We start from the raw sequence: 24736 nt of genomic DNA, 5'->3' as shown, positions 1-24736 counted from the left end.
AGCCCGTCTGGTGTTCAACCTTCCCAAGTTCTCGCACGTCACCCCGCTCCTCCGCACACTCCACTGGCATCCAGTTGAAGATCGCATCTGCTACAAGACCATGGTGCTTGCCTACGGAGCTGTGAGGGGAACGGCACCTCCGTACCTTCAGGCTCTGATCAGTCCCTACACCCAAACAAGGGCACTGCGTTCATCCACCTCTGGCCTGCTCGCCTCCCTACCTCTGCAGAAGCACAGTTCCCGCTCTGCCCAGTCAAAACTGTTCGCTTCTCTGGCACCCCAATGGTGGAACAAGCTCCATCATGACGCCAGGACCGCGGAGTCAATCACCACCTTCCGGAGACACCTGAAACCCCACCTCTTTAAGGAATACCTGGGATAGGATAAAGTAATCCTTCTACCCCCCCCCCAAAAAAAAATATATAGATGTACTATTGTAAAGTGGTTGTTCCACTGGATATCATAAGGTGAATGCACCAATTTGTAAGTCGCTCTGGATAAGAGCGTCTGCTAAATGACGTAAATGTAATGTAAATGTATGATGGAAGGATGGGCTCCAGGAGGTGGCTGATTAGGGATAATGGCCACTGCCTTCATCTGTCTCAATGGCTCCTTGTCCCTTTAGTATGGCATGGCATACTCTCCCAGTCCCTCAGTAATCCTCAGTTTGTTTTCTCTTCTCTACAGGTCCAACCTCATGGGGACCAAATTTACAGTGTATGACAGTGGACAGAACCCTGGGAAGACAACCTCCAGCCTAGAGGCTACTAACCTGCGGCAGGAGCTGGCAGCTGTCTGCTATGTGAGTCCTCCTGTTGTCTATTACCCAGATACAAACAGGCAAACATTAAGCTACTCTCAGGCCCATAGCTAATTAGCGTTGCCGTAGTCTGGCGGACGTGAGACATGGACGTGTCAGACACAAATAAGAGAGGAGAGGCAAGCAAGGTCAAATACATACAGAGACCGCACACAGAACACTACTCTCAGGCATTAGGAACCAGCCCCCGTAGCCCCTTAATAACAGTGCCTTCATTTGGGGAGACATCGGTGTGTCAGACACACAAATAATAGAAAATAAAAGATAAGAGGCAAACCTGGATGAATCCATACAATATCATGGGGTTAGTAGGCAAAGCCACAGAGCATTAGTGTTGGAACATGGGGACACCTAGTGCTCACAATTTAAATGGCAACGGTTTTGACCTGATACATTATCAACGAGGACTCATACTGTGGTTGACAGACTGGACCACAATATAAGTCCACTATACTTATTTTTCAGGAAACCAATGTTTTAGGGTTCAAAGGACCTCGTAAAATGAGTGTCATCATTCCTGGAATGAACATGGACCATGAGAGAGTCGCCATCTGCCCACGGAATGTAAGTCAACAAAAATATTCCTCAATGTAGGAAGAGTATGTTAGGGACTGGTGCTGTGGTTTCAGTTGGTTGCCTTGAGTAATGGTTCACCTGTCTGTGACTTATCCTCGCCACTCAGGACCATGAGTCTTTACTGGCGCGGTGGCAGAACAAGAGCACAGAGAGCGTGATCGAGCTTCACAACAAGACCCCCGTGTGGAACGACGACACACAGTCCTACGTTCTCAACTTCCACGGCAGAGTCACTCAGGCCTCAGTCAAGAATTTCCAGATCATCCACGACAATGACCGTGAGCTCTCCAGATTCTTACTGCCTCCATATCAAATACTTTGTGCATCTTATTCCCTACTGATGAAAAATTGGTGCACTATATAGGGCAGGGATGGGCAACCAGCGGCGCGGCCCCCTTTTGACGGCCCTCTGATCAGTCGGGGTCTCAACTTACTGTTGCAGGTTAGAATAGTAGAATACACAAGGTGTCATTTTGAAGTGTGGTTGTGCATCAGCAGTTTTTCTCTTCTTATGTCAGTCACTGATAGTCAATTAGCCCATGTCAACATTTTTTTGGGATTGCTAAGTTAGTTGATTTTGTTAGTCAGTCTCACTCAGATATCATATTAAAAACTTCAAACATTTCTCTCCACCCTATGGCAAACTGTGTAAAATTGCAGGAAATTAGATGTAAAACGGCTCATTTTCCTCTCTGCACCATGGCAAAATATGTAGAATTGCAGCAAACTTGCTGTAAAACGGCAACACTTTTTCTACAGCCAATGGCAATGTGTAGAATTGCACTAAATGAACGATAAAATGTAAAAATTATCTATTTTGTGGCCCCCACCCCCATCGAAGTTGCCCATCCCTGATATAGGGAATAGGGTGCCATTTGGTATGCAGACAAAGTACAGAGCACAGTACAAGGATAAAAGCAGGCCTGTATGTATTAACACACACACTATCTCTCATCTTTTCCTATATTTATGTCATTCTCTGAATCTGGCATACCGGAGGGTTTTTATTCTCCATATTTTTACTTATTCAAGAAATATCTTTTCACTCCCTTCTTTTAAAGTGATATTTTTAAGGTCTGCACCTGCTTTAACATCTGCTAATCTGTGTACGTCAAATAAATCAAATAAACTTTTATTTGAGTAATGATAGTTTATATTGTTTTATGTAACTAAAACCCCACATTTATCAAGTTATCACTTCTTCGTTTTCTGTTTCGTCCTCACCTCTTTAGCGGACTACATTGTGATGCAGTTTGGGCGGGTTGCGGAGGATGTATTCACTATGGACTACAACTACCCTATGTGTGCCCTCCAAGCCTTCGCCATTGCCCTCTCCAGCTTTGACAGCAAGCTGGCCTGTGAGTAGCAGCCACCCTCTCCCTTTTCCCTCCTGAGGAGCTACCTGCCCCTAACTGAAGGCCTACTCATGGGCCTCCATTAGTCCATCAGTCCCCTCACCAAGGGCTGCAGTTAATCCCGGGTCACCATGGGGACCCAACACTGTCCAAGAATCCCCCCTGGAATTTTCTTAAGCCGAGGATGGTGTGGAGGCACAAACTGTCCGCAAGAGTGTCTGTGAGTGTGTGTATGTGTTCTGGTGCTCCTTAGGAACCCTTCCAGTCTCTATTCTGGATAAGGATATGTCAATCAGTGGACAAAACAAGCACAAAGACTAATCCACTCTTGCATCTTAAGGCTCATTTTAATAGATCATGGTTTAAGTTAAATATGTAACAATGAATCCTGTTACTTTATGTATCCGTTTTGGAATTCTAACATTTATTTAATCATTAATTACTTTTCAATGAATAACATTTATTGCAACAACAAAAAAAGAACAACATTTCATCGTCATGTTGAATTAGTTGAAGGAGTTTCATTGTAGTAATTAACCCCCACATGCCACCTTTAACTTATTCAATATTGGACTGGAAACCATTAGGTTACAAATTAGGACTCATTCAAGATTGAAAACGTAATTCAAGATAAAGCTCCTAACAAATAACACTTTAACTTCATAACTGTCACTAATATTACTCATTTGAACATCACATAACATTCACATCCATGTATGTGTTTATATTGTTATGTAATTATACATATCCACAACACAGGTAACTGCCAAAATAAAGGAAACACCAACATAAAGTGTCTTAATAAGGGGTTGGGTCACCACGAGCCAGAACAGCTTCAAGGCACCTTTATATAGATTCTACAAGTATCTGGAACTATATTGGAGGGATGCGACACCATTCTTCAATGAGAAATTCCATAATTTGGTGTTTTGTTGATGGTGGTGGAAAACGCTGTCTCAGGCGCCGCTCCAGAATCTCCCATAAGTGTTCAGTTGGGTTGAGATCTGGTGACTGAGACACACATCCTTTAAACCCCCTATGTTCCTTGTAGATCACTCTTTCAGATAAACTGAGATCTCTTCTTCTAGCCATGGTAGCCAAAATAATGGGTAACTGGGCATTTTATACATGACCCTAAGAATGATGGGATGTTAATTGCTTAATTAACTCAGGAACCACACCTGTGTGGAAGCACCTGCTTTCAATATACTTTCTATCCCTAATTTACTCAAGTGTTTTCTTTATTCTGGCAGTTACCTGTATGTTGTTCTTAAGTGTGTCATTATCCTTAGTTTACAGTCATTGAATTTTTGTTTTTGAGCCTGAAGCACACAACATGATTGAAGGGAATATCTGTCATACCTACACACAGGATAAAAACAGATAGTTAGTCAATTGGACATGAACAGACCAGGTCAAGTCAAGGGCATGACACACAGTCTGTGCATCTTGTAAAACATCATATCACACTATCAAGTATGAGAATGTATAGGATGGTGCACTTTAACGACGTTTACAGTGTATGTGAAATAGCTGTACATATTGTGCCTTTGGAGAGAAAAATCAAATTTTATGCTTTATCAGATGTTCTTCTCTCTCTGGGATGGGACTTTGTAATGCACCTGACCTGTCTGAGCCTGGGTTTCTTTGTTCTGCCTGCTTCCTCTCCCACCCTCTACTAGAAAAACACTCATTGAGGTGATGGGATTTGGTCCCTTTTCTATTTGGTTATATCTGATTATGTAATTTTCAGATTATGAAGTCACTAAAGTCAGATTTTTTTATATTAAATTCTCAACCCTGAATAAAATATGATTTACTAATTTGTCCCCAGGAATCTTAACAAATTATATTCAGTAATATAATGTACAGAATCTTGTATTGGCACAAGACCATGGGCATTGTGGTTTGCAGATGCACTCATATCTTAATCTGACATTATCAGTTTACACATTATCAGAGACCAAACCCCTCAGACATGGCAAGGATAGTAGCAGGCCTGCGTGTATTAACACACATACTAATCTCTCATGTTATCCTATATTGATATCGTTCTCTATGAATCTGGCATTCCAGAGGATTTTTATTCTCCATATTTTTAGTTATTCAATAAATATCTTTACAGTCACTTCTTTTAAAAATATATTTTTTCTGACTTTATTGAACAGATAGAGAGGATGACTGTGGGGAAAGATAGAGAGTTTGTGTCAAAGGGCAGTAGGCTGTATTCAAACCTATGCTGATAATGTAGAAATGTGCTGGAGGCTGCGACATGACCACCTGGCCACTGTCCACATTTCTTGAGGCAAAAACCTTTCACAAAATATATGAAACTATATTTTATGGATATTAAGTGTAAAATAAAGGCAAACAACAATCTCTGATGAGGCAGCTCAATGCAAGTTATGAAAAAGGGTCTACTTTAATCAACCATGATATTCCTGTTTCTTAGTAATGTGTTCTAACTCTTATGAATTTTTAGGCAAACTGCTGAGATCCTTGCAGAAAAAAATACTGTGCTTTTCATATCAAGTTTCTTTGTGTCCAAGAAATAAGGCCCTTTCATTCCATGAGTGTGTGTATAGTACTGGTTCACTGTAATGTAAAATGTGTACATTGTTCAATATACAGTGTTTGTAAACACACAGTTCTGATTATGAAAAAAATAAAACTCAAACCTGTCATTTAGTCAAACAAGTCACATGCACCCACATCACTATGTATACTCTGACTGAACCCCTGAGATGTGTATGAAGTGATGATATGGTCATAGAAGGACAAGACAGCTAGGACAGTGGACAGTGTCCGATGACAGTGGTTTGTTGGTACAGTGTATTCAACAGGAAAACAGGAGACTCAGATCCAACTCATGGACAATTCATTTTTTATTACGAATACATTCTGGCCTTAATAGTTGCTGGTTTGAATTTTTATTTAAAAAAATTATATTACCTTTTAATAGAATGTCCACTTTTAATAGATTTGAGATACAAAAGCTGGACTTAAATGAGTAAACAGAGGTAGATCATTCATGTGGGTCCCTGCTCTCTCTGTTTACAATCTATCCCAGAGGATACCAGGGTCTCTACAATGCTTGACTGACATATTGGAATAAGGTTAGAGTCAGATAGTTTGTCTGTCATCAAAGGACATGGTGAATTGTAGGTAAATGGTTTCCTTTAAAGCAGCATGAATATTAGGGTATTAGGTAGTCTAGTTAGGATCACAAAATTCACCCAGTGAGCAGCATCTTGTCTTGGGACTCAAGGAGACAGGATAGAAAACAGGGATTTGCATAAGGAGAGGTACATTCTTGGGAATATTCAAAACATTCAGTAAGGTCAAAGGGCTAGGGAGGCTAGTTTAGGATGAGTTAGTTTCCTTATTGACTCTGCCCACTATGTCTCTCTCCTGTTCCTCATCCTGAGAAAACTCCCAATTCCCAGCTTCCCAGCCATATCTGGTGGGGTGAAGCTGTCTGTCTCTTCAGACTGAGACAGAAGAATGTACTCAGCTTCTTCCATCTCTTCTTCTGCTTCTGCCTCTGGATTACTACAGACGTCACAACTAAAACTGAGAGCCTCGGCCTCCATCAGTGGGTCTTCTTCATCACCTACTTCTTCCTCTGTCTCATCCACTTGCTCCTCTTCCTCCTCCTCTTCCTCCCCTTCCTCATCCTCTTCTTCCTTCTCCTCCTCCTCCTCCTCCTCCTCTTTCACCTCTTCATACCTATATTCATAGACCGTATCCTGCTTAGGGTAGTGAAACACATCTTTGTGGTCGCTGAATCTGATTTGCTTTTTTACTCTGCAGGGACTACTACCCTTTTCTTCCAATTCTCCTTCAGGAGGTGGGGGCAGCCAGAGCTGCAGCTCCTCCTCCTCCTCCTCTGCATCATCTTCTACATCATCCTCCTCCTCATCCACCACCTCCTCAGCCAGGGCCTCAGCAGTGGGTATCTCTGAGTCAGCAGCAGGCTCCTCCAGGATGGTGATGGGGTCAAAACTGCCGCTGCGTCTGCCACCGGGCTCCTCATACTGGGGGTAGGTCTCCTCAGGGTAGCCTGGAGAGAGAGACAGACATGGAATGACAGGGACACTCTACCAGAGGGGACAATCATAATATCAACTGTCTCAGACAGTCCAACATTTTGCTAACTTAGCTTAAGTGGAAAAGGTATGTTATAGTTCTACAGAAGTACAGTAAATAATACTCAAAGCCTCATGTGAATATTATTTTCTGTGTGGTGAGTGACCGAGAGGAGCCTGCCTGCTGTGTTGTGTTAACCTACCCTCCCAGTCAGCTGTGTAGGGCACCATCTCAGCCTCCATCTCAGGTGTGGCCCCCTCCATCAGTCGTACCTCCTGCATCACCCGGCTGATCTTACTCAGCTTCCGCAGTAACTTCTCCTCCTGCTTGGATGCTCTTCTAACCTTGCTGCTAGTCCTGCTACATGCCACCAGAGAGCAGCAGAGAGGGGAAAGAAAAGGGGCCTCAATTAATACCAATGTGGTCCTTCTCCCATTCATACCACAGTGCTTTCATTCTGATCAAACGTTATCTATAGCCTGGAGATGATTCATTTCCACTTTGCTCATGATAACATTTTATGCCTTCCTGCAACACTTTCACAGATTACAAATGGTATGTCAAACACATTTTAATGGAATAGCTAAACACTGCCTCTAGGATGAGCAATATTAAGAAGTTATTGTGAAGAAGTGAAAAATGGCATGCAGAAATTAGTAATAGAGAGAAGTTAATAGCTGAGATTTATCCTGAAAGGAGATATGTCTCAAAGTATTGGAAATCTACTCCAGTATTGGGTGAAAATGAAGAGAGACACTAATTGCATGTTATTGATTAATATACCCCTTTATTAAGAAAGATCAGAGTGAATATTGTTATCTGTTATTGGAGATCGAATATTCACCTTCCATGGATGGTGGCCCCAATCTCTGTGTAAAACAGGAGGCTTTTACATGTACATGCTTTCCTTCAAGTTGCATCAAATCTACAATGAAGTACAATCTTCATGAAGTACAAAATATACACTTGCATGGTGGGTAAGGGTGCGAACCAATAAAGATTGTCATGTTTTAACGGTTGGATCCGGACCAAGAAAATGAAATGGCACATGAGCAAAGGAATACCTGAATATGGGAGAGTTAATTAAAGAATTTGCACTTTCATTTTTATGTGGCGTCCACCCTGATTTATCCCTGAAATGGAGTCATTTCTTTGGCTCTTCTTAGATCTGGGCTGTGAGAAGTGGTGTGTAAATGGAAATATGGGACGTTTACCTGTCAGGAGTGCTGCTCCTTCTGGAGACGATCCTCTCCATCACCCTCTCTGTCTCCAGCAGCTTCTCCTGAAGCTGGGCCAGCTCATCATCTGCTGGGAGGGAAACATGGCAGTCAGGGATTTAAAGAGCAAACTCATGCATGCATGCGCACACACCATATCTAGAGTTGCTTTCCAATGTTGCAGAAAGCCTTGAGATTCAACATTCACTCTGCATGTTCAGTACTACACATTCAATACTCATTATTCATTTGAATCAACCATTGTGACTCAATGTTTCTTAATTATGGAAGGTGAGAGTGGCATTGACACAGAAGGACATGAATAGATTTCTATGCTGTCCCTGTCACATTGTCCCCCACCCCTAGCCCCTTGGCATTCATTTGATGAATGGAGCTAAACCTCTTAGTGCTGATCCAAAATACATGCAGTTAATTGGTATTAGACACTGCTGGGCTGAAACAACATTACTTCTCATTGCTAATCCAGGTCTAACAAAGGCAGGGAACAAAGCTCCCTATGAATTGGACAGGATCCTAATCTACCTTATCATGGAGTTGCTTAAATTGGAGCTACTGATACATTCTTCAGGGGCCCTGACAAATGGAACGATCAAAACAATGAAACAATGAGGAAGTTGATTGAAAATAAGCCCTCAAAGTCATGAAAGAGGTGACTGTTAGAGAGGAGCTCATTTGTCAGATGACACATTTCTCCTCACAGGGTGTGCTATATCCTGCATTAGTCTTTCATCAGGGTGAATCATCACGGAATGTAGAACCTAAATGGCGTGTGTTACGGAGGTCAGGACTCTTATCAACTGCACTATGAGATAAAATACATCATATACATCATCGTGTCATTCACAATGACCTAGCTATTAATGATGTGATGCGGTCTACTTACTCCTCTTCTTCTGCCAAGCTTCAGATGACATTGTAGGAAATCGGCATACCAGTTTAGTACTTTTTCCTTTAGGCCTAGTTGTCATCTGTGAATACAACAATGCATTTATGGTATACAAACCTAGTAATGTACTGGATGCACTGGACTCCTAGCTAGTATAGGTATTACATGGATGCTGTTAAAAACTGTAATAAAGTCTACATCCCTGCCTGCATGTATGATAACACCCCTTCTAAATAGTTTGTCTATCCATTTGACTGAGCCAGTCCAGGGTGGACATTGTGCAGCTTACCTTGAATATGATGAAGAGGATGTAGAGTAGGATTCCAAATCCGTAGATGGGAATGGCCTGGCTGATCAGACTGGATTTAGTGGCTCCTCGGATCTGAAGTGTGCCCATGCCTTTGACTTTAGCCAGGACCTCAGGGCTATGGGGCCCAGAGTCATGACTCCCCTCCATCCACTGTCCGAGGCCCTCCTCTGGCATCTGTAGGCGATGCATCATGGGAGGATAATACCCAGGACCAACTAGGAATGAGAGCAGAGAGCACTGATCAACACACTAGGAAGAAGCCTGCAGCGTTCAATGTTATGCAAGTGGAATATTGCTCAGTATAGACATTTGATATGAATGGTGGATTAATAAATTTACTGAACCCAGCACACCTCTGATAGATATAATAGGGGTGAAAGATACAGTATAATATATTATGGAGAGATGATCACAATGAAGAACAGGAAAAACAAGACATGACAAATTACAATGACTTTATTTGAGTGGTGTGGGAGTTCATAAAACTGGCAAGGGCAATGAGGAGTAGAACACAGAGGATAACCTTCTAGACTAAATATATGCATACACCCTGATGATGAAAACAAAATTGTAGGCTATAATAACTTGCAGTTGTAGGCTATTGGTAAAAAAACATAGACATATGAAATGCTGTATTCGATAGTTACATGCAGTTACGTATTATACATTATCTAGCTTTGCTGGCAGGTTTGCAGATGGCTAGAACGATATGCAAAATATGGAATTATCTTCCAAGCATCAAAGCCGAGCTGCACAACAACAACAGAACGGATCAGTGATAAGCTGCCTTACCCTCGGGCTGCCCTACATCCTTCTTCCCTCTCGGTAAAAGCATTTTGGGAAGGAATAACGAAACACAGAGGACAGAGCAGGAAATCAGAGTAACCTTCTGCAGAGTAGTCATCGACATTTTGTCACAGATAAACTGTCCCAGAGATATTAGAGAAAGTAGAGAAAGGAGTATCTCTGGCTTAACATTAAGCCTCTGGTCGTCACTAGTTACCACAACCACAAAGTCATAATTACGGCTACACCCCGCCCATTTCTACAATTTTTCTTCTTAAAATCTGATTTTAAACCTAACCTTAACCACACTGCTAACCTTACGCCTAACCGTAAATTTAGCCCAAAAAGCGAATTTTTACGATATAGTCCATTTTGACTATCTTGCTGTGGTAACTATTGGAAACACCAAACCTCCTGCATCTTTCCTGATTTTACAGCTCGACGGAAGTGACCTGTTTTTGTTTTGGCTTTGTGATTGGTGTATTTCGATGCAGTTTACAGTAGTCATGGCTAGAAGGCATCCAGTTTTGGTCAAATTAACGTCAGATATTACATTTCGTAGCAGGTTAGGAGAATTTACGCAGCAGGTTAAGATTGGGCAAAGGGTTAGATGCTGATAATATATACTTTTGACGTTCATTTGACAAATACTGGATTCTATCTAGCAAGTACTGCTTGCAGTCTCATCCACGAGAGTCGTCATCCGCGGTCCAACAAAGTAGGCCCTACCGTGTAATTCTGAAGATATCCATCAGATGGCAGTGCAGGTTTAGCTATTGGAAAGGAACGCTGCCGCAACCTCGCTCTCCAACCAAGGTGCGTCACGAAGTGAGGAGCAAATACAATTGGTCAGATTTCTGCAACTCATTTACCAATCACATGATGTTTTGATTTCTATTCGAAACGTGATTGGTCCATGAACCCACAGGAGGCAATTTGAAATGTATAAAAGCATCCTTCATTTTCTTGACCTGTAATCTAATTATAATGTAGGCTGATCAATGTGGGAGGAGCAATAGGAGGACAGGCTCATTATAATGGCTGTTTTTAGACTCAATCAGGCAATGCAATTTCCCCCTTGTCCTTTAGTGTAATACTTTTTGAATCACTTCAGTACGATAAAACAACCTGTATGTCGAAACTTTTGCAGTTTTGACCAGGTGGGTCCATGACATCCGGAATCCTTGGGACGTCCCTACCCCATTGAAGTTTACATTTGAAATGGTTAGACCGGCCAGGCCTGGGCAACTCCAGTTCTCGGGGGCCTGATTGGTGTCACACTTTTGCCCCAACCCCAGCTAACACACCCGATTCCAATTGCCCAGGCCTGCCGGGTTAGGGTTTAGGGTAGGGACGTCACACGGATCCCAGATAGCACTGACCGTCTCAGCTATTGGCAATTGTAATCAAGAGCGGGGTCAGTTACCCTGGGTATAAAGATGGCGGTTTCTGTTAGGTCTGTAAATTCCATTTACCATGGCATAGGCTAGGCGGTACAGGGATGACGGTCGAGCGGCCTATTATATTCCGAATTAAGAGCAGTAGGCCAGATTGTAAATATTTATGACAAGTCACCCAACAAAATACACACCCTACTCTAAACTTTACAGATATAGTTCCATATGGTTGATATTTCACATAGGCCTACAGTATCAGTCCTTCAGGAATATTGACAAAGGTCCCCCTGAGACAATGTTAGTCTAATCTCATTACCGGAGTTGGCCTACAGTAATTGTGTTTATTGTGCAATTATAATTTCCCAGGATGATTTATTTTATGTGATAGTTTTGTAGCCTGCGTAGGCGAAGCTAGCAGAGTTTAGTCCACTAAAGCTAGTGTCCAATATACCTTGGTTAGGGCCCACTCACTTTGTTTTATGAGTGTGAATGTATAGTTAGGCCACATGAGGTCTGTACATAGATTTATTAAAGCCATTACATTTTCCCTGAAAGGTGACATTTTGAGAAGGCATGCAAAGAAAGAAAACAATTGCAGTAATATCATTCTGAAGGTTGCCACCCTGTCTCTCACAGCAGTCTGTCATTGATCTCAGTCGGGCCGCATCAAAATACCTCCTGCAATGTGGTTTGGGAAGACAAAGTAATCCTTGAACTTCACGCTTAGATTATAAACATAAAACACTCAGATCAAGTCCCCGTTAGTGTAAAGTGCATGGCCAGCATGGAATCAATGTACAGGAGCTCTCACAGGCAACTTTTGCTTACCTTTATTCAAGATATTATAATTTTACAATATAAAGTCAAACCTTTATAGATCTTATAGGTCTTACCAATATTCGTGTTGAAATTAAATTAAGTGAAAACTGCCACCAGTGTACATTATTTGCCATGCACCCACCATAATCTTTTAATCCTGGGAAACAAATATGCATTTGTGTACCCTCTCTTGGAGGAATGGATTATGTGTAGATTATCTGTGCCAACCAGCAGATGATTTGAACAGAGATTACAGATGTTTAATATGGCAGATAGCGAACGATATGCTGAGAGTTTTTGGCACCACACACTTACTTCAAAGTACTGTGGATGTGCCATAGCATTTAACAATATCTGGGTATTATGGATTTCGTTCATTGTGATTCTAGGCATTAAATTGTGGGTATTTTGAAGAAAAGAGAGTTTAATTTTACCACTGTCACCCTCCCCCCATTTCACTTTTATTTTCCTATTATTCAAGTCAACTCAACTGTGAATTGGCTCAAAATGTATTTCCATATTTCCCATAATTGCAGTGTTGTTAAAATAAAACTTTGATGGTTCTCATGGAAACCCATAAGTACACATCACGCTGTGCAATTACTTAAAAAATAAAACCTGCTAATGTCAGAGTGGTGAAAATATCACAGTGTACTCCCATTTCCAAAATCCAACTGGGAAGTATTACATTTTGAATTCGACCACATGCATGCTCACAGACACATGGAAAGGCCGTTATGAGGAATGAAATACTAAGGTCTGTGGGTACATTTTGGACAGTGCCTTTGGTAATTTGCCTCTAGTTTGGACGATGCAATGCAGGAGGTATGTGTGAGAGTATGGCCAATTCACACTACATTGGTAATACTGGTAATACTAGGCAATACTGGTAATACTGGTAATACTGGTAATACTGGTAATACTAGGCAATACTGGTAATACTGGTAATACTGGTAATGCTAGGTAATACTGGTAATACTGGTAATGCTAGGTAATACTGGTAATACTGGTAATACATTGGTAATACTAGGCACTCTGCCTTTATCTGTTTACTGCACCTCTCTCTTATCCAGTCTTTAATTACTTAATTATTCTTCATTAGGCTCAATTAAAATACAATAGACTCGCTGCAGCAAAAGTCAGGCAATTTCTGCTCCCTCTCAGCAGTGTACAGTACAAAGCACAACAGAGGGAGGCTACCGTGCTTGCCCTTCTATATGTACTTGGAAAAATGAGTTTTTCATATTCCTTAGATGAAAGTCCTGGGTTCTCTTATTGTTATATTAACAGCAAAATGTAATACCGACTCTTATGAAATGTTCATGCTCCTCTATGTCTTGTGAGCAATAGATTCACATATATTGCAATCAACACACCAAACAAAATTGCTTTCAGAAATGGAAATTGTTTTCTTTCTCTATATTCATGCAAGTGATTTGCTGTGCAATGTCACCTTACTCAGTGGTAGCGCATAGCGGGCCCAGGTTTACGTCAAGTTGTTTTCCCTCCCCCTCTCTCTGCCTCTGTCTAAATCAGTCAATTTATTTCCAAATTGCAAGTTGAGTGTAGGAGCAAGGGTTTTTTCAGTGGTGGCGAAATATTAAATCAATGCACTCCTATATAAGGAGAAGGTTTAATTTTTTATTTGATATTGATGGGGATGAACCTGGCTTTGAGTGTCATGAAGGACACACTGTTACAAATCCCAGGCCTTTATATTCATAGAACAAAGACAGTTGTGAAAAGTGAATGAGGTGGATTAATGGAGTCGAAGGAGGATGCTGTGCTATACAGCTAGGACAGTCCTTGAGTGGCTCTAGTGCTGCTGTTGTCAGACTTTATTTATTAGCATCACAAGAAGGACAGTTGCCACAATGCTTTGAATAATCCACTGGTAACAAATGACCATGGGATCAAATTTAAATGTGTGCTACCTTTATTATTATCCTCACCCAAAACATATACAGAAGTAATTTATTTTATTGAACCTTTATTTTAACAGGAAGTTCTCTTTCACAGATGAACCCTGTATACACATCAATACACATCAAATATTGGTGGACACATAGAGATAGAACAACTGTTATCTATGGATGGACATTAGTGGCCGTTGCCAGCTATGACAGCAAGTGTGGTGATGATGATGAAGTAGGCCTTTTGTGCTGTTTCAGAGCTTGCATATGCGTATGCTCGTTAGCTTTCAAGAGTTGTTTACACCGGAGTCAGACCTGCAGCAGAGTTGTACAAGTGGTGGGACCCAACTCACTGGATGAGAGTCTACTATACAGCATCTCCACCCAGACTTTAACGACAAAGACAAAGGGAAGGCTAGCTTCTTATTCATCAACACATTCAGATAAACGTTCATTATTGGGAAAGAAACCAGGTCAGCAACAAAAAACAAATCAACATATCACATTCTAAAAACATTTTTTGTTAGGCTACATCTGGATGCTGCAATTGTAACATCTGCTGTAATTTAGTAATTTATGCTTTCTGCATTTCCTTGAATGAAATCCTGGGGAACTAAAACAAGCTGTGTTTTATTCTGTTATGTTTGTTTCACAGAGAGGGAGAGAGAGAGAGAGGATAATTACAACCGCTTGGCCTATCATTTTAAAGGTAAGCCATGGCTGATTGTCTTTTCACAGAGGGAATGAACAATTGATTAGCTTTGTTTGACATATAGAGTTACTCAGCTGTGAACTGTATCTGTGTCTTCCCCTTTGATTGTGTTAGCCCTGTGCTGGGCTCCAGATGGGCGCGCCACCAGGGTGGAGCCGCCGCTGAAGTTCACCTGATACAACTTTGATCTTCACCAGCGGGGGTGCAGAGGATTTTATTTAAGGTGTCTCAGCATCTCCGTGGCATTGCACTGTGTGAGGTACACAGTGAAATTGCAGGTTTATTTGCGCTATGCTGGATGTGTGCCCTTTCTCGCAAGTGCACGCACACACACACACACACAAACACACACACACACACACTAAACACACACACACTAAACACAAACACACAGATCATTGAACCCCCTTGGTTCTGCTCCATCAGGGTTTTGCCAACAGCTCAGTGTGCCCACCCTTTGTCTGTAGAAACATGCCTGCAGGTACCTCTATCAGTACTGGAGGGCCTCAGGGCTAATGCAGCACAGGTAATATACAGTCTTTGTCTATATGTTCACTCATCCTCTCTGTCTGTCTGATTCCAGGACTCCCTCTGCCATGTTGGTGAAATGGTGAATCACAGAGTGGTGAAGCTGTGCAGCTGCTGGGCTAGGAGCCTGCTGGACATCGTGAGGAGAGGAGAGTCTTTGTTATGGATGACCACAGACTGTTCTCATTTATCACCTATATACTGTTATACTATATGTGGCCCTTAAAGCATCTCAACCAGCTGAAATAGGCTGACTCAAAGGAATGCAGTGTCTCAAAGCTTAGACTTTCTGTTATACAGTAGGCTCATGTAATATACTGTAGCTCTGCTGGTCATTTTCTGTTGTGATGCCACTTGGTAAATTATATGCATTCTTTGCTGTCGCATTCATGAAGAAGACGATGTTGATGCCATTTACATTAAAATACTTTCTGTCTGGCATCAATATAGAAACTAAAACAAAGCATAAGAGACAACATACATTCTCTCTGATAATTACATGAATCACATACTGTATGTATTCTGATTCACTGTATATTCAGCTATGTTTATGATTGGGATTACTAAAGCATCTTTCTGTTGGAGCTTAAAGAACTCATAATGTTTCATTTCCAGTCAACAGTATGCTAGTTTTGTCTTATCAGTATTGACATAGGGCAAATCGGCTGAATAGTATGCTGGGTACATTGATATACAGTATTGTATGTGTAATCAAACACTTTGAGTGTTTGTGTTAGTCTCAGATAAGATACCACTGTTGAAATATGACAAACAGGTCCAAACATTACAGAGCATGTTTTGTCATTTCCTAATAGATGTTTTTATCTCTTTATATCAGATAATAGAGAACATTTACACCATGCACTACAAGGACCTGCGGAATGGAAGCTGGCATTTTGGTGAGTGTTCCGGTTCCTCCTATTTTTTAACCACTCTCTCTCTGGCAAGCATTTTACCACAGAAAATTAGGAAAGAAATCAAATGTATTTATATAGCCCTTCTTACATCAGCTGATATCTCAAAGCGCTGTACAGAAACCCAGCCTAAAACCCCAAACAGCAAGCAATGCAGGTGTAGAAGCACGGTGGCTAGGAAAAACTCCCTAGAAAGGCCAAAAACCTAGGAAGAAACCTAGAGAGGAACCAGGCTATGAGGGGTGGCCAGTCCTCTTCTGGCTGTGCCGGGTGGAGATTATAACAGAACATGGCCAAGATGTTCAAATGTTCATAAATGACCAACATGGTCAAATAATAATAATCACAGTAGTTGTCGAGGGTGCAACAGGTCAGCACCTCAGGAGTAAATGTCAGTTGGCTTTTCATAGCCGATCATTGAGAGTATCTCTACCGCTCCTGCTGTCTCTAGAGAGTTGAAAACAGCAGGTCTGGGACAGGTAGCACGTCCGGTGAACAGGTCAGGGTTCCATAGCCGTAGGCAGAACAGTTGAAACTGGAGCAGCAGCACGGCCAGGTGGACTGGGGACAGCAAGGAGTCATCATGCCAGGTAGTCCTGAGGCATGGTCCTAGGGCTCAGGTCCCCCGAGAGAGAGAAAGAAAGAAAGAATTAGAGAGCATACTTAAATTCACACAGGACACTGGAGAAATACTCCAGATATAACAGACTGACCCTAGCCCCCGACACATAAACTACTGCAGCATAAATACTGGAGGCTGAGACAGGAGGGGTCAGGAGACACTGTGGCCCCATCCGATGATACCCCCGGACAGGGCCAAACAGGCAGGATATAACCCCACCCACTTTGCCAAAGCACAGCCCCCACACCACTAGATGGATATCTTCAATCACCAACTTACCATCCTGAGACAAAGCCGAGTATAGCCCGAGTATAGCCCACGAAACAGTTCGTCGCACTTCTGCTCCATCTGAGCACTCCATTTAAAGTAGTCTCTAGGCAGATAAACAGCAGAATGTCTCTCCCCTGTGTGTGCATGGCACCTTGAATGCCCTTAACCACTACTAATAGGAGATAATGATTAGTGCTCTGCGAAAAAGAAAGATTATTTTTGAATTCTTAACAAGTTAACTTTGTAGTGGAGGCACTTTATCCCTGAGGACAAACATCCTAAATGTTTGCAAAATATAATTAAGCCGAGGCATCTTTAAATGTCATTGCAGCCTGTGCCATGTTTCAAATTGTTCTGCATCAACAGAATTTAACGAGATGGCTAAGGAATCCATTTCCTGCAAGCATGTGATAAGCTACACATACAGTGGAACACTTTCATTGATTGCCAAAATAAAGCATTTTGTATGCAAATGGCGGAATGGAGTGGCTAAGCTGATTCAGCCTCATGGACACCAAATAATGGCCTTTACAATTAATATTTTCGCATGCTATCCATTGAAAATTTCATCTCCTATTTAATGGCTCTAAAACATCATTTACACATGCCCAAAAAAGAGGAAAAAATGTGTTGTGTTCCAATGGATTAATATGAAAGCCAACAAACAAATAAAAAGCCGAAGCTCCCTCCATCCCCCCTCGTATATTGGTCCCTTTCCTGTCGTCTCATGCTCCTGCACATTTTGGATTAACTGATAATCTTTGAACATGAAGGAAGGTCTTCTCACCCCCAGGGGGTGGGGTGTTGAGGGGGAGAGCGCTGCAGGACTGGAGCAAAGCGCTGCATTGTGTCTATGTAATGTGCTTGTCTTGGACTTGTAAACACGGTTCTTTTGTTGTGGTGATACAGCCTACATCCACCTTCCCTGCTTCAGGTTTTTGTTTAATGAGACTCACAGGTCTGTACAGATAAAGGCCATGCAGGTGTTCTCACAGGGCAGTGCAAAGTAACGGTAATACTTGTCAAGATGACTCAATAAAGCAGTCCAATGGAAGCCCTTTAGCAGCTGGCTGATGGCCGTGTAGTAGTACCCGACACACCACTTGTCTTCCATTAGTAAATATCTGTGGGGCTCACTGTTGAACTGCCTGGCCCCATCACTATGCCTGTTGCGTCATGAACGGAGGCTTTTCTAAATGACCACTAAGACCTGTCTCTTGAACAACCTGAACTCTGTGTGAGAGTACATTTGAATGGATGTTCCAGGCTTTTATCTCTGGGCTTGCCCTGTGTCTGATGCACTCCCCCAGTCCAAAGCCTCTCCTCTGTTCTGCTCTGTTGTTCAGCCCTCTCTCTGTACAAACATGCTTCTGACGTTTAGAGGTTATATATCCACCAAGCAGGGCTTTGACCAGTCTAATGTCAGGTATTTAGATGAGAAGGCAGCATTTGATTCATATCTGTGATTAAAACTGGGACATATATTGAACCTATGATGTGAAAGGAAAGCACTTAACCTCTCATGAACAACAGAGGAGGTGCTGGGTTGTAGTTAGGTCGATGGCGCAGTAGTGTAGCTTTATATTAGGCTGTGCAGAGTAAGTGCAGTTAATCTTAGCACTGAATATGGTGTGAGGCAAAAGCTAAACTGAAGGTAAAGTAATGTTTCTGACAAGCCACATAATGGTTGCATTTAGCTTGTTTTGTCCCCCTTTAAGCCCTGAGACCTGTGTGTAGTTCAGTCAGCTTCCTGGTCTTGTGTCTATGGATCCATACTCCATTCTTCTGGAGAGTGAATAGGACATCTATGGTATGTTGAGTGTTGTATTTGATGGGGAGTAAAAGGGGTTTGACAGGCTGTCCTAACTGTTTGGATTTTGTTTATAATCATGTTTGGTAGGTTCACTAGTGAGGATGGCAATAAGCTGCCCACTGGGGAGGATGTACAGGAGTGACAACCATAACAGCTAGCAGTAGATGATCCATGAAACCACTATCATTTGACGGTCATTTCATGCAGGTCTTTTCACCATTCTCCATCCCACTCCTTCTCCTTAGAACCTTGGCTGGGACTGACAGTGAAAGTATGGACAGTTAAGCTATTCATGTCAACGTATGAATAAAGACAGGGCTTTCCTATCTTTTCACACTCAGTTCCAGGTGACCTTCAACAGAGTATCCTTTAACCTCCATATTCAATATGTGTATTGATAGGTTTTCACAGAGCAGAGGTCAATTTATGCTTTCAAAAGCCATGCTTTCAGCTCTGTATGCTCAATTTCTATGGATTCTGTAATGTACAGATGGACAAGACCAGGAGATTAAGCTATGATGACTAACCCAAGTTCCTAGGCAAGAACAAATTCTTATTTTCAATGACAGCCTAGGAACAGTGGGTTAACTGCCTTGTTCAGGGGCAGAACGACAGATTTGTACCTTGTCAGCTCGGGGATTTGAACTTGCAACCTTTCGGTTACTAGCCCAACACTCTAACCACTAGGCTACCCTGCCACCCCAAATGTTTCATGGTCATTGGTCATTGGTCATGGTCATTGGTCATAATGTTTCATGGTCATTGGTATCAAGGGAATGTTTTCTACTTTGTATTTATCAGTTTCATTGAGGTCACCGCAGGCAGGGTATAATACAAGATCTCAAGGTAGGCTCCCTCCCCCTCTAGTGCAGCCAATAGCGTGTTCTCTGCAACACCTTGTCCAATATCCCCCTTCTTCCATATTGCACTTTCGTCCTTCCCCACCTCAACCTGGCGTTCTCGGGATACGAACCCCGAGTCGCATCGAGTCAAGGGCAGCAGCAAAAGTGTTGACAGCAGCGTTTGAGGTAAATGAGAGAGCTGAGCCCCTCCACAGCGGTGAGGATGCTGGGGAAGGGAGGCTGGTGAGAGGGACTGTGATGATAGAACTGACCTCCTGATCGGGAGCATCCACAGGGCCTGGAGAGAGAATCCCCTCTCTGCTGCCCAGGCTGGAATTTTGTGCTTGAGAAGTGTTTAACTTTCTCAAATCCCAATTGCATTCAGCAGGGGGGTCCTCTTTCTCTTTGCCCACAGGTTTAGTGGCTGCCCTTGTGCCTGCCGTCTGCCCTGAGGTGGGGGTGTGGGAGGATCGATAGCATGGCAGCTCCACTGTCAGACAGAGGTGAAGTTAAGCCAGGACAGAGAGAAGGGGAGAGATAGAAGAGGCTCCTAAAGATATCTGAGTAGGTATTATCCATGACACCTAGGCTCTCAAGCTTTCAACCTTCAAACACATGATCTGGGATAACCTCTGGTTGCTGAGATCCATAGGCCTGCTGTTGCACATTCAGTGCTGTGGTCTGTTGACTTCCACAGCTTCAAAGGCAATTGCTTTGTATTCCACTGTTAGATATCTGTTGAGAGGCTCTATCATTGGTCTCCAACGCCAATGTTGATTCCTCGTACTGTTTCATATCATTCTGTTTTAAGTTGCCTGGGCAAGACTGTGAAGGGAAATCTCCTGTAAGTCCCCCATGGCCAGCCCAACAGTCAGACATCTTTCATGTGCTGATGAACCTAAAGCAACATTTTTACCACCGACTAAAAAGATAATGCAATTTGAAATAATCTCCCTGTGCTCTCAGAATGGTGTCAGTAAACAAACATGTTCAGAACAAACGTGGCAGCTTTTATCTCAGCAAAAATCCATAAAGTCTTTACCTCAACCAGAGAAAGAAACACATTCTATTCGTTTTTATGTTGCGCCTTATTTTTCAGTGAGGCAAGACCCTGCATGGGATTGGAGAGGATGACTTTCAAAGGTTGACATTTAACAGTTGTAGACGTAATGATGAATACAGGAGATGGAATAAGCTAATGGAAAATGACACCGTCATGGTTCATATTTTGAATCAAGCTATGTTAATCCACAGTGTTGTGGAAAATATTGATAAAAACGAAATACTAAGCAAGAAACACCATTTCCCCTTTGACTGTCAGTAAAATAAGATTGCTTGAGCTGATTTTTTATTCCTCTAACAATTTGAGATCCTGAAAATCCTCAGTGGCCTGTTTTCCTTTCTGTGAGAGAGATATCCTACCAAAAGCTATGTACTGTATATATCATGGCTTTAATAACGTCCCCACAGTGACAACTTGGCTTTTAATCTATATGTCTGCATTAATTATACTTGGCTTTACCATAGTCTTTGACCTTACCATTTCCTAGCCAAGTGTGTATGCATGAGTGATTTGGTCTCAACCTGCTTTCTGATGAGACACTGGCTGAAGCCGTATGCCAGTGAAAATGGCTTGAATAATCTGAATCTTTGAGGAGCTTAATAAGTGAGAGCAAAGCCAGAGTCCTGGCAAGTTCACAGAACTCTATGACACTAAGAGAAGCTTAATCAAAGATTGGTTACCCGCCTCCAGTTTTTGGTGGCGTGACTGAAGATTCCATGATTGAGCCCCTTTTTTTGAAGTTGGAGATAGGATCATAAAGATTACTTTTTCTTGCTCCGGCATGGAGGATCTCTCCTCTTTTTACTCAATATGCAAGGAGTATCAAAAAATAAATGGTTATATAAGATACACTGATGAAATATACACCGGCTGTACTGCAGGGACTTTTGGGGGTGCTGGCTTTCATGTACTCATCAATTGGCTTATAAGAGCCATCATGTGTAGTTCGCCACTGTATGGATATATATAGGAACAGGATGCCATACCTGGGAAAGAGCCAATGTAGTAAAGCATGTGTTTGTTAGGCTACAGAACGTTATACCCTGTGAAAGTAACCACTTCTTCCACTTTACTTCCGTATCATGTCCCCTAATATTTTTGAATGGGCTTGACGATTATATTATAACATTTGTGAAAACACAGATATATAAAATTAGATTTTGGTTTGTGGATTAATTTACTTCTGCCTGATGCCTTTTATTAAGTTTTTGCGCTGAAGACAAAACTACAAGGCTACTTCCTGGATAATGAGATGAATTGCATACCTATTGACTTCACAAGAAAAACAATAGTAGATCATTAAGGGTATTTTGTACAGTAGGTGTAATGCAGCCCAGTATGTGTACGAACTGCTGCCCAATATTCAGTTTGAATATTTGATTTCAAGTTTTATCCCTACATAAAGCATAGAAAATAATAACCTTCTATTGGAATGGAATGTGACAGGCTGAAAAGTGTCCTGTTCATTTGGCTGTGAATGGTTTGAAAAGGAGCATAACAAAGCCAAGAAGCTAAAGACTGTTCTGCTCTCTATGGCTGGACAGCTCCCTTCTCCGCCCCCTGAACGTGTTGAATAAAAAAAACATTGGACTCATAGCAGAAGGAAATGGCAGACACTGTGCTGCTGTTTGTCGAGATGAAACACGCTCTCTTCCGGAATGGCCGAGAGTTTAGCCTTGATGCGTTTTACACCGGACCTAGCCCTTCGTTGACAACTTATCTGTGACCTGTGGAGAGAGCAGGAACGACTACGGTGAAAATCAATCTTCGCCTCTCCTTTCGCCTTGAATACCAGCAGAGCAAACAAACATGCCTAAACAATACGATATATACCACATATCAATTACACTAAACGCCTCAGTATCTATACTTCACTGTCCCAGGCACACACCGGTTACAAGGCACACACGTTGCTGTAAGACGATAATGGCGCTGCATTGTTCCTCGCCATCTGGAGGACTGATAAGGCCTGGCTGTGTATAGTTGATAATAAGAATCGGCAGAGGGAAAACTGAGTGTTAAACATTTCTTTGGCCCATGAAAAAGGTTCCATTAAGTCCACTGACCCCAATTGAATATTAATGAGCTAATTAACAGATTTATTGTTCTACGCAATTTCTGGAGGGGCAATTTTTTTCAAGAGCTATTATTTTTTCTAATTATTTTCTGCACTTTGTATAATTGAATCTTTGTAGCTGCCAGCATCCTGTGCGTGCCTTGGCAACGAGGAAAAGCATTTGGCATGTTTTTTTCTCCTTTCATTTCAACTTTGTAAACAGAAAAACATGGCAATTTGTTTGTTAATATGATTTCCTCCCTCCTTTATCAACAGAGCTGAACCCAAATGTTTCATTTTAAAGCGTTCCTATACAGTATGTATTTTTAGATTTCAGGTTTTGTAAAAAATCATGTATATTTTTTTGAGAAAGGGTGAGGCATGTTGGAGGTGTTGGTTACAAAACAGCAATCAACTGGGTTCCAGGTGGTTGCTTTACATGGAGGACTTGACAAAGGTTTAAATGGCCAGTGACAGCTGGGGCTGATAGATAGTATAATCAGCTGATGAAGAGGATACACACTGAATGGACAGACCACTGAATAGTGCAGCTAGGCTACTGTGAGAGATGAGGATGTTGTTAAGGTAACCTTGAAAGGACTGAATGCAATTTCTAATGGGTTTGATAAATCTATAGGATTAACAAGGGAATGCAGCTTTCAGTTCAGCTTTAGGCTAAGTGTTTCTGAATTGTTGTTGTATTACATGATCACTTGGCTATATAGGCAGGCACAGTGCACTACAGTGCACCTTGTTATATAATACAATACCTACACAGGCCTATAATTATTGACTATCATTGCATTAGTAAGCACATTCAAATTAATTGTGCCAACAACTCTCTCTACATACTGTACTGCAGTTTAAAGTGGTATTCTATCTATTCCACAGTATATGATCATTGTATTGGGATATTAATGTGGGGATGGTGTAAAGACACACTTTGATGTATGGTAGCTGGGACATCCTTGTCCTGTACCTTTACTGCTCACTGTATTGAAGCACAGAGTCAAGAACTATTGGGCCCTAAGAGACTGCCTGCCAATCTAACTGTAGCTCAGTTTTACTGTTGGAACAAGCCTCTCCACCTTGCCAGTGAAGCAAGCAATGAATAAATTGCATAAGGAATATGTATTTGGGATAACATGTTGTAGTGTACATCATATCTGTGCTGTAGCCTTGACAGGAGCTGAAATATTCCCAAACATCAAGTTCAGAGCCATGCTAGACTAGTCTCCTGGTAATGTACTTAGTCCACATCAGCCATGCAGTAATCTGAGGCCTTTTAGAGAGGGAACTTGTCAATGTATAGTGCAAACTCAGTCTTTGAATCGTAAATATGCACGACTATCTGACTGAGAAGGAAGCCTGTAAGAAAATGGCTTAGTTTAACATGATTGGAAACGGTGCATTCCTGTAGTGTTTTGAGACACTGTAATGTCCAACTGTCAATTTGGACATGCCACTGAATTTCAATCAGCATGTTTCGGCCAAGGAAATTGGAATTATCCCAGTGCATAAGTGCACCTCTGTTTGAAAGCAGTGATTAAAGAGTGGTGGGGGGGGGCATTGCGATATCCTTTTCGATAACTGGAATGTAATCATTACATTTTGCTATCTGCAAGTTTAGCTAATTCTATTTATGTCTGAAATCCAATTCCGGCCAAATAAAAGCATCAATTTCTTTTGGTTACTTCACCAATATAACTTAGAGTAATGAACTCATT

At 41.8% G+C, this 24736-nt stretch overlaps 2 protein-coding genes across 7 annotated transcripts in view; one reads left to right on the top strand and one right to left on the bottom strand.

Annotated features, from left to right (window-relative positions):
• Positions 1-5445, top strand: part of LOC115167083 (tubby protein-like) — a 115897-nt gene extending 110452 nt beyond the window's left edge. For all 3 annotated transcript variants that reach the window (XM_029721158.1, XM_029721155.1, XM_029721157.1), the window contains 4 exons: positions 688-802; positions 1286-1384; positions 1503-1674; positions 2629-5445. In XM_029721158.1, coding sequence (XP_029577018.1) covers positions 688-802; positions 1286-1384; positions 1503-1674; positions 2629-2762 — 520 coding nt within the window. In that variant the 3' untranslated portion in view covers positions 2763-5445. The remainder of the gene's footprint in view (positions 1-687; positions 803-1285; positions 1385-1502; positions 1675-2628) is intronic.
• A 169-nt stretch (positions 5446-5614) lies between these two features.
• On the bottom strand, positions 5615-10566 carry LOC115167084 (protein RIC-3). 4 transcript variants are annotated; one of them, XM_029721161.1, is made up of 6 exons: positions 10067-10566; positions 9254-9489; positions 8962-9046; positions 8055-8148; positions 7043-7197; positions 5615-6814 (listed from the first exon to the last, which is right to left on the bottom strand). In XM_029721161.1, exons 1-6 carry the CDS (start codon positions 10182-10184, stop codon positions 6150-6152), a joined length of 1353 nt encoding a protein of 450 aa, XP_029577021.1. In that variant the 5' UTR covers positions 10185-10566; the 3' UTR covers positions 5615-6149. The 4 variants fall into 4 exon arrangements, with proteins under 4 accessions (XP_029577021.1, XP_029577019.1, XP_029577022.1 ...); XM_029721159.1 differs by having other exon boundaries at positions 7043-7200; positions 10067-10565; XM_029721162.1 differs by having other exon boundaries at positions 8055-8145; positions 10067-10565.
• Between the last annotated feature and the right edge of the window lie 14170 nt (positions 10567-24736).

This window comes from Salmo trutta, chromosome 29 (genome assembly GCF_901001165.1).
Source record: "Salmo trutta chromosome 29, fSalTru1.1, whole genome shotgun sequence".
Classification (NCBI taxonomy): domain Eukaryota; kingdom Metazoa; phylum Chordata; class Actinopteri; order Salmoniformes; family Salmonidae; genus Salmo; species Salmo trutta.
The sequence above is the reverse complement of the archived record's forward strand: the minus strand, read 5'-3'. Positions and strand labels throughout refer to the sequence as shown.

What these genes read in the sequence shown, in the direction of transcription:
- LOC115167084 (XM_029721159.1), bottom strand. Translation starts at nt 10,184, where the DNA reads ATGTCGATGACTACTCTGCAGAAGGTTACTCTGATTTCCTGCTCTGTC. An exon ending in AGCTTGGCAGAAGAAGAGGA is followed by an intron (nt 8,149 to 8,961) that starts GTAAGTAGACCG and finishes TTTCCCTCCCAG; the next exon opens with CAGATGATGAGCTGGCCCAG. An exon ending in CTACACAGCTGACTGGGAGG is followed by an intron (nt 6,815 to 7,042) that starts GTAGGTTAACAC and finishes CTCTCTCTCCAG; the next exon opens with GCTACCCTGAGGAGACCTAC.